Here is a 20159-nt window from a genome sequence, read left to right on the forward strand (position 1 = left end):
CATTTGCTCCCCCTGCTACACCTGCATTCTTTCCAGGCCCCTTGAGGCGTGATAATAATATGTGTGCTTTACACATTTTCAAGATAAATAAATACACAGGCCCCTCCTTCCCTGTGATTTGCTGCACTGCATTCTGCTCATACGTGTCCTGCCACAATGGTTTTGCTCTTTGATGTGCCCCACTGTGATTATGTTCCTCACTGTGATCTGGTTCTAGGTTTTCCACTACTGTGCTCTGAACTAGATATTTTCCATACTTTGATGTTCTTCGGGAGGCCTCCTGTGGTGACTTTCGTCCTAGGCCCACCACTACGAGGATATCGCACAAAGATACTTGATAGGATACTCCAAATGGCCACCAGGGAATCTTCCCTTAACTAACACACTGAAACTCTACTTACACATTCTGTTATGCTCTTTGACTCACAGTGGCACATTGAAACTGAGCCCCCCTTCCCAACACACACATTACAGCCAGCAGAATTCCACATCTCTCCCAACAACCTGTATAACACACACCAAACCAACACAGACTCACACTATAGGAGCACAAGGCTCCCTTCCGTATACAGATGCCTCAAGTGCCCTTGATACAAATCATACAAATATAAATATATATGAAATATATGAATGCCGTATCTGGGTACTTAGAACCAGTGTGCACCAACAGAAAAAGTATCTTGCATTTCCCCTCTTTCTCTACTAACTAAATCCAGACTCTGTCTCACTTGCACGTCCAAAAGCACCAAGAGACCATGCAATTCATATTGCAGAGTAGCATGGTATGAAGCCCAATAGCATAGCATAACATAACATGATATAACTAAAAGCTACACAGTCAATTATGGAGACACGGTTACGCATGTAGAACCAACAGATGTCCACACTTTTGTGGAACGCTCCCATCCCCTGCACACCCAATCAATTGTGAAAACTATCAATAATTTAACGATTGTAACAATATGTTTTTTGAAAAATGTTTGTAAAAAACAATTTAGGACAATGATTATGTAAAAAAACAACCATCTATTTAATGTTGCTGTCAAACACAAGCTACACATTTGCATATTGATTCAATAGATATTTGTCATCTATATTGATGCGATTTCAACTTTGCTTATTAAGCGTGAACATACACATTTATCAGTCACACTCAATTTAGGCGCAATATTCTTCGTGGGCACACAGCATGTTTAACACATTTTCCTCAATTCTATGAAGGATTGCCTCATACTGCATATATTGATCATAGAGAGCGTTAACATATATTACTCGACGCGTTTCAGGGTTGGTTTTGTCCCCTTCTTCAAGAGTTGTTTGCCCTCTTTCTATTCCTTCTTTTGTTCTTCACCTATAATATATAATACAATATTCAGTTTTCATCTTAATTAATCGCTGTCATGTTCTTTTTGTTGACTATATCTATAATAATAATCACCTGGATGTTCAATGTTAAATCTCCTAACTTGATAAAGATGGGGGTCTTTTCAAAAACAACCAATATGTTGTATTTAAAGCGTAGTTGGTTTGCAACCTGTAGAAATAATAGAAAAACGGTAGAGAAAAGCTAGATTAAAATCGGAGAATGAGTCCTGAATTCTAGTTAAAAAGTTTTCCGGAAGATCATAAATCCTTATCATGCAACATGTGCATCAAAATTTACCTGCCGGATCTTCATATGTGGTGCCACTGAATAAGTTGGTTAATGTCACCGCTGGACCGCTAGGGAAATCCCGTGGAGGAGAAGTATTTTGGTTGAATGATTATCCAAGATGTATCTGTAAAACACATATACATGTGTTGTAATAGATGGTCAAGGTGTAGCCATCTAGAGGTTAAAGTAAACCATGGATAATATTTAGAGAACGATCTAGGAAACTAATGGGCACTGGTTATAAACAACTGCTTCAACGGAAGCAGTGGGTCTATGTTGTCTAGCACGGTCGCATCCCGTGTAGAACGGGTGTAACCAAATCGATCGAAAAAATAGCTAATATTCTCATGGTGTCTATCAGCTGACACATATAAAAACAGTCTGTATGCTCGAAGCATCTGCCTTACCTTACTCTGGGAAAGGACGTTCCAGGATTAGGTGCTGCTTATTGCGTTGCTCCTCTAGAGTAACACTCAAAAATGGATGCTGTTTATGTAATGATGTCATCAAGTATGAACGTGATGACGTCATTGTATTTACACCGTCAACGTGTGACGTGAAAATTGTCATGCCTACGCATGTAAATACGGTCTGTTGATATGAGTACTGGTTGAATGTAAGTATTCGTGAGTTGATAAATCAACTTGTCACTAGTTATGCCTAATGTGTAATATATCATATTGATTTCTAGAAGTGGGTGTTGGAAACACCTGGTGTTGTTCATGTTGATTTCTAGAAGTGGGTGTTAAAAGACACCTGGAGCTGCCTGAGTTTAGCAGAGCTGGGCATTTGGTGTCATGTATGTGCGAGTCCCATGGGGGGAGTGATATTGACCATCCATGTGCTTATTACTCCAAACAGAACATGCTCACATTTTCCATTATGTTATCCTGGAACCATATTGAATAAATCTCACAATAGAAAACATCTCTATTTAAGTTATCATCACAGATATTTCGTGTACCCCAAGTGTGTAAGTTGGGTTCAAATCTATTGGCTTATGTGCAAGGTTATTCATTGGATATCACCATGGCCTCTTATCACATTTCACCATTGTGGGCTGCATCCGCAATAAATGACCAGCTACTTCTTGTGTGACGCCCTGTTCCTTCATGGTACACAGGGGCTACATTCTCGTACGAAAAGGCAACATGGAAGCGCCTAGAACCGCAGGGCCGTCCCAATAGGGAGGCACTAGTCCAGCTGAAAGGCCGAAATGTTGCTCCCAGCCACTAGTACTGCGTAAGGGCATGTGGCCCATTGGCGATCGTCCCATAAGATCGTAATGCTGCTCCACTGATTAACACGAAGCAGCAGGTGTCGGGAGTAAAACCCATCTGCAGGAGTGGCATACAGATGGCAGTGGCAAAAGGGGAGGAGATACCTGTCAACCAAAAGAAAAGAAAAAGAAAAGAATGGCCATCAGAACTACATTCGAACAACTCACTTCAATGATCACACTAGATCCACAGCCATATGCATGCTAGCCCACTCCAAAGGATCATCACCACCCCAAAACCACTTGCGACTCCATATCGAGGTGAAAACACCATCACAAACGAGTGTACCTGTGCATGCGTCTGTGAAAACAGAATCCATCAGATGGGATTGGTAACGTGCATGGACACAAGTGTCTGAAGGCGCGTCGAGACAGGGAGGGCTCAACAAGGCCAGATAGACGATGGTCCCACTATGGCAGCCCTGCATCACATAGCGCAGGGGAGGCGGACAGATTCCAAGAAGCCCTGTACATGGCAAACACCGTATCAAATCATCTGCCCATGCATCCATTCATCATTCCCTCATCCCGTAATGATAACGCCTGTTTCCATACTCACATAACATGTGAGAATTCCATTGAGTCTGTGCGTTATGCAGCCTGCAAAATCCACTGTGCCCCAGCCCGTAATTCCAGTGTTGTGAAGTAACATGTATTTGGGAACGTCCGGCCTCATCATCCACTTCGCTATTGCGATTCCCAAACTATTCATATCAATCATTGCATCCTCGCCATGGCCCCTGTCCCAAGGACACTGAACAATAGAACGTTATATTTGCAGTCAGACCTGTGGGCATCTCCTCGCCGCTAGCTGAAGACCGAAAGCGCCGCCCTTCGAATTCCTCATTTGCAACATCACGTCGAAAAGGCATCTGTGGCCGCTTGAAATCACAAATTAATCCATCTAGTGCGGCTGTGTGTGAAAATGGCAACTGCCTTCACTCACAAATGGGAGGCCCCGCCCGTCGGTGAACCTCGGTACAGTGATGCATGAGGGTCCACCGTTACTCGAGTACTACGTTCCACTGACCCTTCACAAGTCTGTTCGCGACTGCAAAGAATGCATGTGAAACAATGGGACCATAGCCGAATGAACATATCAACCAATGTTACACGGCCATCGGGTACTAATACATGATTGTAATAGCAAGATGCCATTCCTCGAATTGCAGCGTTGTGTGCGGGATGTGCTCGCCCAAAGGGGAGAGCAGCTTGCACAGGTGGAATGAATCACCACAGGTGGAGGCCATACAGCCTGAAAACACATTAATTGCACGCCCAGTCTCCTCCCACAACCACTCCGAAATGCTACCGGCAGGACTCGCGATGTTGGCCCTGGGGGACCTGATAGCACTGCAAGTACTCCAACTCCAAGAAGAAGACGAACACCAACTACAACCGGCCGCACGGAGGAGACGCAGGAGGAGGAGGAGGGCAAGGCAGGGCCAGCAAGGGCTGCCAGCACAGCCACTACCACCACGCAGACAGCCCGCAATCCCACGCCTCCGAGCACATCCGTTCAACCTCACTGATGAGCAGATCCACACCCTCTACCGTTTGGACCGGGACACCATAGCCGCCATTGTGGACATGACACAGGCTGACCTTGTCAGCATGATAGATAGCCCAACCGCCATCCCACCCCTACTGAAGGTGGTGTCTGTACTACACTTCCTGGCCACAGGCACCTACCAGCACACAGTCGGACAGTTGCATGGCATTTCTCAGCCACTGTTCTCACGGACACTATTGCAAGTGCTCGATGCCCTCCTGCAGCACGCAGACGACTACATCTCTCTACCACGCTCGGAGCAGGAAATTACCAACACAAAAGTGGGATTCCATGCACTTGGCGGCATACCGGGTTGCATTGGTGCCATCGACTGCACCCATGTGGAATTGGTCGTCCCACATGCCATGGAGGCCCAGTACCGCAACCGAAAACAATTTCATTCACTGAATGTACAAATGGTGTGTGACTCCAACAGGATCATTACACATTGTTGTGCCCGATTCCCTGGATCAACCCATGATTCTATGGTCTTGAGGAACTCTACAATACCACGCTACATGGAGCGACACGCAGGGAACAGATCCTGGCTACTCGGTGAGTCTCATTTCATGCATGATGATGTGGGGTATGTGATGCGGCAATGACCTGGCAGGAAGGGGGGGGGGGGTGCGTACGTAGCAATGGCATTCCACATAATTCGTTTATCGTCCACATACAGGTGATGCCGGATATCCACTGAAGAGATGGCTCCTCACACCAGTCCGGAACCCACGGGACCAGCATGAGGAGGACTACAACCATGCCCACTCACGTACCCGTGTAGTCATTGAACAGGCATTCGGCCTACTGAAGACTCGTTTCCGGTGCCTCAGCAGGTCTGGCGGGGCACTCCTGTACCGCCATGAGAAGGTTGCAAAGATGGTGATGGCATGTGTCATGCTCCACAACATGTGCGTACGTAGAAATGTGCCCATGCCCCCTGACGCAGAACTGCAAGCACCTGAAGATGGTCATGATGAGGGTGGGGATGTGGCAGCACCTCAAGGAGTCTGCGAGGCACAGGAGGGCCGTGAAATTCGTCAGCATCTCATAGATGCATGCTTCTAGCACTCACGCCTGGTGGCTGATACATGGACACGGGACTCGTGGCACTGTGTGTGTCTGGTACATGCACAATATGGACTGTACGCCTATGATGGCCTAGTACACAAAGATCATTGTCCACACATCTCATTGTTTGATCGTGCATTGTTTATGGCATATGTGATATCATGTGGAACACCCTATCGACCCGCCACCCAAGTGAGCCCAACACACCCCCTCCACCCTCCCACCTCCCCCCCGAACACCAGTGTCCAAAGATGCTCATTGTCAGTGGGCAGTCGCTATTGCAAGCCCCCTCTGCGGGTATCAGGGGCACCCCTGCCTGTGGAGCGCAGGTTCCTCCCAGATCTACGTTGGGGGCTGCCCTGGACGGAACTTGCAACGGATGATGTCTCTGCCTGCTCACGTCCATGCATGTCCCTAAGGGTTTGTGAGAGCTCAGTGAGCACACGGCGCACTGCGGCAAGTTCGGCACATACGTCTTTGGACGTCGCATGCAGTTCCCCCCTCAGGCTCTCGGTGCTTCTCTCCATTTGGACTCTCAGGCTCTCGGTGCTACTCTCCATTTGGACTCTCAGGCTCTCGGTGCTACTCTCCATTTGGACTCTCAGGCTCTCGGTGCTACTCTCCATTTGTGCCCTAAGTGTCTCAGTTGATGTTTCTATGTCTGCCTTAGTGCCCCCACATCCATCGGCATGGTCCTTGAGGAGCGTGGCCAGTTGCTGCTGTTGCACGATTAACTGGTCGAGGGACTGTTGCCTCTGCTGGGCCATGGCCATTTGCGGTGGTGTCACAGAGGGGCTGTTCGCCTCATGTTGCCCTGCCACAGGGCTTGTGGGGGATGGCCAGTCGTCGTCTTGTGGGTGCCCCTGCGTGGTATCCTCATGGTGTACGGGATGGAACAGACAGGGGGATTGGGACAGGTCATGGATGGATCTGACTTCGACATCCCCGTCTTCTGTGTCGGAGCATGCTGCCATTAATGGGGTGTCACCTATGGTGCTGCTGCCACCAGAGGCAGTACCTTCTGTGGCATCCATTGGGGGGACCTGTGGTGGTGCTGTTGTGGGCATGCTGGCTGCTGGGGTGCCTGTTGATGTTCCCTCCTGTGTGCTGCCACTTGATATGTGCTGCTGCCGTGTCTTGATGCGTGCAGCTGAGGTGGAGGGTCTTTGGCCGTCGGTCTTGGCCCTCTTTGCAGGTGTGCTGGTAGGGGTGTCCTGGAGCTCGTCGTTTGGATCGGACCCTGTGGTGGAGTAAAGGAGGGCGAGCGTTATTAATGGGTCTGTGGGAATTGGAATGGCAATGTATCACATGCATTGGGGTGGTACCTGAGGGTGATTTGGGTCGGGGCCTTGGAGGTGCTTTCATTTGTGTGTGGAGTGAGGGTGCAGTTGTTTGGCAGCCTGCAGTTAGGGTGTGCCTGCTGCACGTGTAGTGGGTGTTTTTGGTTTTTTTACTTATTTATGTATTTATTGTGTGTTTTAAAGTGCGCTATCAGGCCAATGTGTGTGGACGTTCTCCTGGCCATGTGTTGCTGTTGCGCTATGTGGACACATGTGAGTCACATGATTGGACATTGTGGATTTGGCATGGTTTTATTTGGGCCACCTACCTGATTCTCCGGATGTCTGCACTCCTTTCTCCATCCCTCCGACTCCCTCTATGCTCTCCATTCCAATGGTGGAGGCACAGATTTCTTCCCAGGGGGTCAACTTGATGGGTGATTCCGACCCTCCCCCGGTGGCTGTGGCAATGTTGCGGTTGGCAGAAAGTATGCTACGGACGCGTATCCGCAGGTCGTCCCACCGCTTCCTGCATTGCTGTGGGTTGCGGGGTGCGGTCCCCACCGCACTTACCCGCTGTGCCACCAGGGCCCATATGGCCTTCTTGTTCGCAAGTGCCGTCCTGGTTATTTGCGTGGAGAAGACGGCGGCGGCATTCTCCTGGAGGGTCTCTGTGATTACGGTGAGTTCCTCACGGGAGAAGTGGACCTGCCGCTTGCGGTCGCACGCTTTCTTCGCTACTTTTCCCATTTTTCTTGGTTTCACTAGGGTGGATGACTGGTTGGGATGTGTCTCAGGGTGGTGTTTTTAGTGGTTGTGTGTATTTTGTGGTTTTATAGGTGTACGGGGTGTTGTTTCCCGTTCCGGGCCCATGTTTTTACTTCCGTTTCCGTATATTTACGGTCGCCGTACTTTCCGGTTGGCGCTCACTGCGGTGTCCGCTATGATGGGTGGCGGTATTGCACCTAGGGCGCCGTACGGCGGCGGTGTGGGCCGTTTTGGGGTCATTTCCGCCATCGCGGACTTTGCACTTCCGCCATGGCGTGGTGCTCGTGCCCGATGGGTCGGAATGGGCCGCACTTTGCTCCATCGTGCAATGGCGGAAACGCTATTTACGCTGTGGCGGTCCGGTCAGTCACTTTCCGCAAGGGTCGTAATGAGGGCCTATGTGTTTTACAGATACATCTTGGATAATCATTCAACCAAAATACTTCTCCTCCACGGGATTTCCCTAGCGGTCCAGCGGTGACAATAACCAACTTATTCAGTGGCACCACATATGAAGATCCGGCAGGTAAATTTTGATGCACATGTTGCATGATAAGGATTTATGATCTTCCGGAAAACTTTTTAACTAGAATTCAGGACTCATTCTCCGATTTTAATCTAGCTTTTCTCTACCGTTTTTCTATTATTTCTACAGGTTGCAAATCAACTACGCTTTAAATACAACATATTGGTTGTTTTTGAAAAGACCCCCATCTTTATCAAGTTAGGAGATTTAACATTGAACATCCAGGTGATTATTATTATAGATATAGTCAACAAAAAGAACATGACAGCGATTAATTAAGATGAAAACTGAATATTGTATTATATATTATAGGTGAAGAACAAAAGAAGGAATAGAAAGAGGGCAAACAACTCTTGAAGAAGGGGACAAAACCAACCCTGAAACGCGTCGAGTAATATATGTTAACGCTCTCTATGATCAATATATGCAGTATAAGGCAATTCTTCATAGAATTGAGGAAAATGTGTTAAACATACTGTGTGCCCACGAAGAATATTGCGCCTAAATTGAGTGTGACTGATAAATGTGTATGTTCACGCTTAATAAGCAAAGTTGAAATCCCATCAATATAGATGACAAATATCTAATGAATCAATATGCAAATGTGTAGCTTGTGTTTGACAGCAACATTAAATTGATGGTTATTTTTTTACATAATCATTGTCCTAAATTGTTTTTTACAAACATTTTTCAAAAAACATATTGTTACAATCGTTAAATTATTGATTGTTTTCACAATTGATTGGGTGTGCAGGGGACGGGAGAGTTCCACAAAAGTGTGGACATCTGTTGGTTCTACATAGGTTAACACAACCCAGTGTCAAGGTTGTTTTTCTCTCCGGCACCCCACAAATCTATCACCAACATCTCGAAATAATCCAGCAAATAGGTGTGCGCTAGGCCATAGGTATATTGGACACGGCTACGCATGGCATTATTGCTTCAGCTTTTATTTGATTTTAAAGTCTTTTTAAGAGAATTTCCCAACCATGGACATATTAAGAAAAGCATGGGTGTTTCTAATTTAACAACAACTCAAGACAAACGGCACGAATTTAGCACCAGATTACATAATCCAATGGGTGGTGTAAATTGGGATTGTTAAATTAAAGTGTTTTCTGTGTTATTTTCCTCCCGTGGTGCTAAACTGCACAGGGCAACATTGCACGTTAGGGATAAATTGTGCTGTGAATTTTCCCTTGTCATGTCTTTTTCACTTTTTCTTTAATGTTTAGCCGGTATATGCTCCCATAAATTATAGATATATAAAATCCCAGGAATCCAGCTAAAGAGCCCTCCTGATCTGTCGACACTGGAGACCATGTGCTGTTGGATGTCCATCTACTTAAAGAATGGTGTCCCGGGATTTTATCAAAAATGTTTTTTTTGATGGATATTTTAACTGAAACAAATCCATTGAAAAAACAGTAAAAACAAATATATATTACTGTGATCAAGCGGTTGTGGTGAAACGCATCAGGCTGCCTGCTGGCACCCACGCTTCTGGGGAACCAAGATTTTGTAAACTGCTATGATACATTAAAGGTTTTTGTATGTTCTAACCTCAGCAGTTTATTGGCTGGTTTTTGTCCGCTTTTTATTCTAAAAAATTTATGGATCGAGGTTTTGGGAGTGCTGCTCGCTGAAACGGCGCTTTATTCGCTTTTCAAACTTTGAATATATATATATATATATATATATGGGGCAAGAGGTTAAAACGGGTAGCAAGGGGGTTGGGGTGATATGATATGATAGGTTATTTATAACTCGCTCAATACCCAGAGGCTTCTAAGCTTGGACCCGGGGATTGAACCTGCATTGCTCTGTGTCATCTTGCTTCCAAGGTGAGCTCGTTGCCCCTGAGCTATCCTCCCGAGACAACCCCGGGTGGGGTAAAAACATAACAAAATGGGGGGTGGAGGGGTGGTTGGGAGGGTGACCACCCACAAATTCAAAAAATAAAATATTCTGTGATTTTTTCAATGGATTTCTTTCAATAAAAAATTAATCTAAAAATGGTTTTGGTAAAATCACAGTGAACCCTCACCAACTTCCAACCCCTTTTTGTCAACCCAGGTTTGTTTCAGGTCAATCAGCCTCATTACGAGTTAGGTGGTAAGTGGTAAAATTGGCGATAACTGAGTTACTGCCAATTTTAACACTACGCCAAATTATGAGTTTGAGTTTTGAATCTTCCCACTCAACGCCGGAAAATCGTCATAATTGGTGGAATTACTGCAGCAGTAATTCTTCAAAAAAAAGCTCCATTGGGTCAAATTGTCCTAAAATAAATGGGGTATTACACTGCCACCACCAATTGTAATCAGGCAGAAATTACGCCTGACCAAGTAGCGGTAACAGTAATTCCTCAGGGCTAGTTTTTTGAGGATTTACCGCTGATTTTCCGTCTAACTCGTAATGAGGCCCATTGTCTCTTGGGACACTTGTGTATTATAGATGCCTTATGCAGGCACATGCTATCTCATTTGGCCCGACCCAAAATGAATGCAGCCAAGGAATGCTTTTGGTAACATTAGCCTGCCACACTTCTTGGAGTCACCACTGGAAATGGCGCTGAGGGTGTTCTTCCCCAAAAAAAGAAATGTAAAGCTAGCCATATAGGTGCAATCGCTAACACACAAAACAGGCTATTCAGTCAACCAGATGTTTACCTCTGGCATTAAGGTTGTGGTCTGATTACACCTTGAAGACAACTGTTCAACATGGAACCAAAACCTCCTCTGGATACCCTCTTACAAAAGATCCACATTAAAGTTGTAATATCACTGGACCTACTGTGCTCTTTTCAATGAAAGAAAAACAAATCAGAATGGTTGTTACCACCCGCATCGACCTGCAGTTCTGTGCATTATCACAGTCGGCAACAGACAAATGCACAACACGGGATCTTAACGTTTTTTTACACCTAAACATATTAAAAACATACTCACATGAGTTCCCTGGATAGCCACGCCAATCTGTTGAAGTTTATTATCATTGTTAATAACCTTGACGTCATCAACACAGACAACAGACTTCAGCAGATCCGAGTAGCCTTTCAGATAGCTCAAGTACAATTGATTTTTTTTTAAATGATAGATAAGGGTCGTCGACACCTACATCTTAGGGTCACGGGTACTAAGGGGTGCGCCGTTGGCTGCTGGGAGAGGTGCACAGAAATGGCAGCGAGAGGCAATGCAGCACAGCACTCTCGCAGCTCTGAACGGGTGAATACTGACCACGTTCCCAGCTTTCTGATTGGAACCCTAGGATGCTGATTGTCAAAACAAGTTTCCCAGGTGCTAATAGCTGACTGATTACATGGGAATCCTATGCATTAACGACAGCATTAAATTATTTAGTTATTTATTTGGATTTGTAGAACGCACTACAGCCTGTGGGCATTGAGGCGCTATATCAGAGATTAAGATGGTTTGATTGAGGTTTACAAAGAAGCCGCCCAGAAAAAAATGTGATTACATTACAGAGTCAAGGGTGAATGGTATCACAGAAACAGGTTTATACAGTCAGACAAAGAGGTTAGTTTTGATGGCCTTGCAAAATCGGGAATGGGACTCAATAAGCCTGATGTGGGGAGGTAGGGCGTTCCAGAGTGTGGGGGCCACCGTCGGGAAGTTGGAGCCTCCTTGCGAGTTCTGGGAATAGATAGCAGGTTGGAATAACAGGATCTGGTTGGTTTGTCACAGTGCATTATTTTTTTGACATCTGGAATAGATGAGATACATGTAAAAATGGCTTTTGTTCTACGCCCCACCAATGGCTGCCAAAAAACTGCAAAACCCCTGGAATGGTAAAAGACATAAAGATGTATGCAGCTTTTAGGCTTGTTTGTTCAATATGTCTTACCACCCCACTGACTGCATTTCCACAGTGCAGGTGGTTGTTGATGTGTTTCCTATTATAAATTGTAAAAAGTGAGCCTCCTCATCCTTTTAGAACCCTTGTCGGCCTTTCACACAGTGGACTATATTATCTTCATCCTCAAGCTGTAGATACAAGCTGCAGACCCCTACATGAGCATCAGATGCAAATGTCTATACGGCATCTGTGCTTTCTAAACACAAAATCATCAATTTCTAATCGACCATGTGCCGAGCCCTTATAGGGTTCAACAGGGATACGTTCTTTACCCAAAGTTCTATTACATAATATGGATCATCTTGAAGTCATGATTGAGAGCTTGGACATCACAGTTCATGTTCCTATGTGAATGAACAGCACTCTACTCTCAAGACAACAGACACGGACTACCACTCCTCAATAAGCGCGAATAATACATCACTAGAAAGCCAGGCCGACATATCTGTTGTTATACAAATGCTGGTGATGCAGCGAGTTATCTTTTCAGGATCCGTAAGATAAAGAAGCATTAGCAAAGACAATAGATACTGCTAAAATGGCACCCGACCATAACATGATGTGAACACCTGGGCATGGGATGGCCCTGCCTGGCAAATGCCTAATTAATACATAGACAAAAGCCAAAACTGTTGGCTAAGCTAATGCTTCTTTTTAACAGGAAGTGGAAGGAGCAGATGCTAGTGACCACATACTGCATGTAAATCAAGTGGCTGAAGGTATACTTGGTGAGGACATTTCTTTTACACCAGTAGTGCATGCAAAGCTGCAATTAAAACCACAACTCTCAGTAGACAGTTTACGAATAACACAGGAAGGCTCTTAAAAGCACAGAGGTGGATGTTACTACTTGACTGAACTAGCTCAAAGAGAAGCCCGGAAGGGATTAGCATGGCTAAGGGCTGTCAATGGGTGGGTAAATAACCAAACCACAACACAATGTTTGTCCTTCCCCATCACCCTCCTATCCGTACTCCAATGCAATCGTTTTGGCTTATAGAGGTTGCTTAAGCACATCTACTAGCCAAAACTAATAAAGGAATATAAAGTCATGTTTCCTTACCCATTGTTATATCAACGCTGGTGATATTCATTGTTCCGTCTATTGTTGAAAGAGGGTGATTGTTCAGAGTCCTTAGAAAACGCTTAATCTCATTCATTCTACTTTCATTGTATAATGTCACATCAATATCCACCTCATATTCCAAAACATAAGCTTGCACTGATGCATCTGTGAAAGAATCAAAAGAGAAGCAAATGAACATTGATGTCATGCCAGGTCAAACAATAATAGCTTATATGAGGTGAGAACCCCTAAATGTCATCAGCCTCTCCAAAAATGAGAGATGCTACCTATACTCTGGGTATATATTTTGTTGTATCTCCATTTTCTATATAGTCGTTCAAGTCTGCATCGGATAGGATGGAAGTGTTTCAATGAAATCTTCCAACATTTGAGTTTTGAAGTGGATTATGAGACCAGAGGGTAAATTGGGCCCACATGCAGGGAGGATAGCTCAGGGGCAACGTGCTCACCTTGGAGGCAAGACAATACAGAGCAACACAGGTTTGATCCCCGGGTCCGCGCTTAGAAACCTCTGGGTATTAAGCGTGTTATAAATAACCAATCATATCATATAATATATGTGTATGTGATCGAACTAAAAATGTATTGATTGTATTAATTAGCGAGAGCGGTGTTGGCCTGCAGGTATTTGTATTTATTGAGGGTAGAGGGTGTTACACAAAGAAACAATCAATGTGCCAATCAGAGGCGTTGCTAGTGGGGGCCTGAGGGGGATATAGCCCCGGGTCTTTTGGTTGTAGCCCCTGATAAAAGATCAGGGGATACAACCAAAAAGGCTAGCTAGCTCCCAGTCCCGGCAGTCCCAAATTTAGCGTAGCCCCGGATCTTTTCCAGACCTAGCAACACCACTGGTGCCAATCCTGGATCAGGTACTGGACATTTGCAGGAACGGTAGTGAGCAATTTGCCAGTGGGATAATGTGAATAAAACATTGAGGAATTGGGAACAGGAAAGACATTACAGACCTTAGTCCAAGGGCAATGGCTGTATACAGGGTAGTATATACAACATTGTTAGGTGCAGGGTAAGGAGGGGAACTAATGTTGTAGTGTGAAGGGGGAGCTCCTCACTGACGGAGGAGATCAAGCTTCAGTGTGGATTTGAAGACATGGATGTGTAAGAACTTATGGTGGCAACAGTAAAGACAGACACAAGTGATCACATTTCAAGGGAGTTTATTAAACTGTATAGGTAGGTTGGAAAAACACCTAATCTAAACCTAAATCTAAGAGGGGAGCAACCTACGACCATCAAATAATAATAAGGCAGTCCTATTGGCGTCTTGTCAAATAAAAAAGGGCCTATACTAAAAAACCTATTCTCTCTTTTTCTACTGGTGCCCCAAACACTCCAAACTCGAAGAGACAACCAGAGGCTGTCCAATCTCCAACCACAAAAGTATTGAGAGAGCCCCCCTAAGGCCCACACCCAGGGGTTTGAGCCCTCATCAATGGAGATCCATGCCCCGAGGAATCCGGGCATTAAGTATTCTGCTGGGAGGGCAACCAATGCACACAACCCTTGGCCAGGCACAATGCCCATGAAGGGCCTAGAAGAGCCACTGTGTTTCTCCATGGGCTACCAAAATTGGCGCATGCTGATAGAGAACCAAGGGATGCTTTTTGGAACAAATGCCTCCATTGGTTACACTAAGTAGGGGCCTGTGCTTTTGTGACCTAGGATGCTATGGTGGAGTGCACTAAAGTGCACAATGAAATGTTTGCTGACTCTGTCAAATTGGTTTTTGGGGATGAACACATGGCAAGGGATGTCTTCAGAAGATGTAATGGGCATGGGCGGACCCGTAGAAGTGGGACTACAGCCAACCCTCCCAAATTTCTGGTCTTGCGACCTTTCCTCATGATTCCACTAGCAAGGGACCCCTTTCAGGTGCGAATCTTACTCTTCTGGAACCCCAGTGTTTTGGGAGCTAAATGGGCCATTGAGTTGGGAGTACTGATTCCTGGTTAGAAATTTGCTGAGTGGTATTTAAGGAGGGTGCTGCTTTTTCCTTTATTGTTTCTCTTTTTTCTTTAACTGTTGCTTAACTCTTTAGAAATGTATTGCTAGGATGTACTTTGATAGCATATGGCCGAATAAAGTTATTGATTGATTGATTGATTGATTGATTGATTGATTGATTGATTAATTGATTGATTGAGAAAAGAACATATTGGCAATCCTTACGCTAAGTACAACAATAAGTGTGGGATAATGTTCTTAAGAAAGAAGAAGTGTTCACAAATAATGAGTCAGGATGGGATACTTGGGGTCTCCCTTCCCCACGTTTTCAGCACGAGATAAGGTAAGACTTTGGAGCTCAGCACACGCTCGATCTTTCCCAGCACGAGCAAACAGTTCCACTCTCAGCAATCAGGGCCTTCGGTGGTTAAGTCTCTTTTATACAAAAAGTCTCTTGCCACCGTGGTTCTGATGTATTCGAAATTATAAATAAAAAGTTCTTCTCTACTTGCATGTTAGGTGATGTCTTTCACCTTTGGATCCCCCTCTTCTGGGCGCAGATCCCATTGGGGGATTTCTTTCACCCTTGGATGCCACTCTTCCGGGCGCAGATCCCTAGAAAGTTCCTTAATGATAGCAGGACCTCCGATAGCTATATCTTCTTGCTCTCGAGGGCCTGACAGGTTCAAAGTTAAAGATTCAACACAAAGTTCCAGAGTTCTTCTCAGGTTTTGATTTGGGTGACAGTTATTCACTCCTGGGTTCCCCCTCCTCCGGGCTCAGACCCCTCTTGAATATTAACTTTTTTTTGTTTGGTGTCACTCTCGCATAGCATGTATTCAAAAGGCTTTTCTTCTTGTACTTTGCTTTGTTGCATTCACGTGTCAGTGGGTGTTGTCTTCTCATCCTTTGGATTCCCCTCTTGCGGCTGCAGATCCGACTCGACTATTCGCCTCCCTCGCTCAGATTCACTATGGCTTTTAATGCAATTTGGCTGGGACCTTCGCAAACCTTAATGTCTTTTTATACACTTTACTGTGGACATTCCTCCGCCGGGTTCGCTCTTGTCAACACACTGTATTTTGGGACTTGAGTCTTTGCCCTCTTTTATCGGCATCCCTCTTTCGGTTTCAGTCTTGCCAATCTTGTCCATCGTATGGCTTTCTCATTCAACTCGTACGATGCAGGATTCACTTCCCTTAGCTTCACAATCATCTGCCGGTCAAAGACTTTCGAAAGTACAGAGGATTTTACAAGAACCCTGTATGACCACTTTGACCCCCTTCTCGCCTTGCCCAAGGCCTTCTGGTTATAGTAGTTTCAACAATCAGGTAATCGACCAGAGTTTCCTAAGTGAACACCCACGTGGTGCCGAACTCCTCTGTTGCTGGTTTTCCCCCTTTTCTCATCAATAGCTCTCTTAATGGTTCACAGTTCAATTAGCCATTTGCTGCTTTTCGTTCAACACAGTTCGGTTTCTTATCAACTCTCCCCTCGACTCACCGGCTGTGATTAACCGCTTGGCTTTATTTCTCCTCAGAGTCAAGGTTGGTACCACAGAGACAAGTGTCTCTCTTCGGGTTCGCTATCGGTGGAGAAGGTTCTCGTGTACTGTTGACATATGCTGCAACACACGCTGGCTATTAGTAGGCACCTAGCCTTTCAAACTCAATCAAACCATGCCAGGCTGGTTATTACTCATGATGTTTCCCTTCTGCATTGTTCCACAAGATCTGCCCTGTACAGACTCCCACTTCATCATCCATGATAATGGCCTCTCCAGAGCAGAATGCCCCCGCCACCACCCCATTCCCTGTCCCACACCCTTTCTACAATTTACCAACCCTTTTCCCCAGCTTCACCACCAGATCAACACTCAACAGATCATAAAGCGACCCAAAAGCCACACATTGCCAACAAACCGTATCCATCCATCACCAATAAACAGCCTAAAATGAACTATCCGGTCCTCAGTGCACTCAGACGCACCAGACTTAGATCACGGACCCTCACCATTTCTTGGTGTCCGATCAGGGACTCCACCAAAGTTAAGCAAATAAAACAGATCCAATTACAAGGTCTCATTAGAACCCAAAGATTCAGATCCTGATTCATAAACCGTACTTGTACACGCACCCCTGCCACCATAGGAAGCGCACCACTACCAGCGACCCTAACTAAATCCTCCAAAAGGGTCACCATAACTAAACAACAAACCATTGCCACAGGGACCACCAACTCATGCTTTTCTCCATTAGCCCAAGTGCCACCTCTTCCTATGCACCTCGAAGCAGCCCTCATTAATGCACGCTCCATAGCTGCTCATGCCACAGAGATACATGACTACATTATTGAGCAACAACTCGACCTACTTATAGTGACCGAAACCTGGCTCCATCAAGCCTCCGGACCTTCACTTTCCATTGCCATTCCGTCGGATTATACCACCCTTAGGACGGACAGAATGAAATCAGTAGGTGGGGGAGTAGCTATTATTGCTAAATCCCATCTCAAAATAAGAGCCTGCCCCATAGAGAACACAGACGGGTATGAAGTCCTGTTAGCCAAACTAGCTACGAACCACAAGACTACTATAAATATAATGACTATTTACAGAGCGCCTAATACTAAATCTCTGCCAGAATTAGACATACCCTTACTACTAACGCCATTCATTAAACCTAACACAAAATGTATAGTCCTTGGGGATTTGAACCTTGGTTTTAATGAAACACAGGACCATAAAGCAGAAGCACTACACAGTGCACTCAAAGACATGGCATTCACACAACTTGTGAACGCCCCCACCCATACAAAAGGGAGAATACTAGATTGGATATTAACACTCAATACCACAGTATCCTTAGATTCCATTAACATAGTACCCTGGTCAGACCATCACAGTATTAACTTCTCCATTCTGTGCAATGAACCAGAACTACCTAAAACTATCATAGCGGAATCTTACGTAACTAGAAATATCCATAAACGCTCAGCAGAAAGTCTAAACCCATTGTTAGCTAGCACCCTCAACGACAAAAGAATCAATAATGAGAACCCCTGTGCACTGGCCGATACCTACCATAAATGCCTCACCAACACAATAGATACCCTAGCACCTTGTGCCAACAAAACCAAACGTAAGGACAAAAAATCTTCCTTCTGGTTTAATGAGGAACTAGTTTCTCTTAGACGGAATAAACGATCGTTTGAACACCAGCTAAATAAAACCCACACCCCAGAAGCCTTGGAAGCATTCAACACCGCAAACAAAACTTATAAAGCAGCCATCATTGCTCATAAAGCAGATGCCCTTAATACCAGAATCAGACATGCCTCGTCTGACACAAAAGAGTTATTCACCATACTCAAGGAATTGGAGAATCCTATCCCTATCATTAACCCGATCCAACCAAGTAAAGAGTGGTGTACCACCATACAAGATGCTCTTGCCACTAAAATCAAACTATTACAAAACAAAATTATCACTAAAAGAAATCTCCTTTCCGACAAACACCCTACGTCTAACTAAATCACCAAGCACATGGAACAAGTTACTTACCTGCAACTGTTGTTCTCCAGCATGGGTCTGGCATGGATTCACATGCTCATGAATATTCCCGGTCGTCAGGCCGGGAATCCTCGGTATAGAGAAAAATCAGTATCAGTTTTGTTTCTGATCTGTCTTTCTTAGTAGTAACCAATCACTGGTCTCTGGGTCATACTGCCCCCAGCCAATGACTGCCCTCTCCCTAAGCCCCGCCTCTGGCAGCCATCCTCAGATTTGGTAGCACGTAAAGTGGCAGTATGACCAAGTGAAGAGCCGCAGAGGGGTAGGCGGGAGGGTTCGCATGTGAATCCATGCCAGACCCATGCTGGAGAACAACAGTTACAGGTAAGTAACTTGTTCCTTCTCCAGCATGGGGTCTGGCAGGGATTCCCATGCTCATGAATAAGAGAATACATAGCAGTACACACATGCACAACCACGGGAGGTGGCAACAGGCTCAACATTAAGCAATACAACAACTCAACATTAAGCAACTCTTACCTCCTCACCAGGCTCACCTTAGGCAAACAGGTTGCGCAGCACTACTTGGCCGACCCTGGACTCCTCCCTGGAGTCCCGATCGACGCAGTAGAATCTTGTGAAGGTGTGCATCGACCTCCACATCGCAGCCCTGCAGATGTCCAGCAGGGGCACACCAGACAGGAACGCTGTGGTAGCAGCGATCGCTCTGGTCGAATGGGCTCTCGGACGGCCGGGCAGCGGTCGGTTTGCCAACCGGTGACAGTGCATGATGCAGCCGGAGAGCCATCTGGAAATGGAAGTCTTCGAGAGAGCCTTCCCTTGATTCACAGTCCCAAAGTTCACAAACAGCTGTGACGTCTTCCGAAAACTCTTCGTGCGGTCCACGTAGAACTTCAGCGCTCTAGCTACATCCAGCGAGTGCAAAGTCCTCTCGGCCGGCGACAAAGACGACGGGAAGAAAACTGACAACACCAAGGGCGGCTCGTTGAGGTGGAAGTCCGACGGCACCTTGGGCATAAAGGAGGGGTGTGTCCTCAGCACTACCCTCGTGTCATGAAAAGTCAAGTATGGAGGCTTGAAAGATAGGGCCTGGATCTCTCCCACTCGTCGTGCGGAGGTGATGGCCACGAGGAAAGCTGTCTTCCATGACGGGAACTTCAAAGGCGCTGAATGCATAGGCTCGAATGGGGCCCCCATGAGCCTGGTCAGCACCACATTAAGCTCCCATGCCGGGGCAGGGGCCTTCACCGGCAGGAATGATCGGAATAGTCCCTTCATGAATTCTTTCACCAGGTGATGAGACCACAAGGACGCCCGTCCCGTAGTCCTGGTATATCGGGAGATTGCAGCCAGATGTATTTTGATGGAGGCGTGAGCCAGTCCAGAGGGGCCGTAATCCGCAGAGGGTTAATCTTCTGTGCACGGCACCAGACAGAGAACCTCTTCCATTTATTTCCGTAGCACTTGAGAGTTGAGGACGCCCTGGCCTTTGCGAGAACCTCTCTGCAGTCGGCCGGGATGTCGTACCCTCCAAACTCTAGTGCTGCAGGAGCCAGGCCTGCAAGTTCA

The 20159-nt window shown here is 45.8% G+C and overlaps 1 protein-coding gene across 3 annotated transcripts in view; it reads right to left on the reverse strand.

Moving 5' to 3' along the window:
* LOC138453204 (adhesion G-protein coupled receptor F1-like) overlaps nucleotides 1–20159 on the reverse strand; it is a 926758-nt gene that overhangs the window by 652168 nt on the left and 254431 nt on the right. For all 3 annotated transcript variants that reach the window (XM_069605833.1, XM_069605832.1, XM_069605834.1), the window contains exon 4: nucleotides 13073–13240. In XM_069605833.1, the coding sequence (XP_069461934.1) occupies nucleotides 13073–13240 (168 nt within the window). The remainder of the gene's footprint in view (nucleotides 1–13072; nucleotides 13241–20159) is intronic.

The sequence above is a fragment of the Ambystoma mexicanum genome, chromosome 4p (assembly GCF_040938575.1).
Source record: "Ambystoma mexicanum isolate Mex_15411 chromosome 4p, UKY_AmexF1_1, whole genome shotgun sequence".
Lineage (NCBI taxonomy): Eukaryota > Metazoa > Chordata > Amphibia > Caudata > Ambystomatidae > Ambystoma > Ambystoma mexicanum.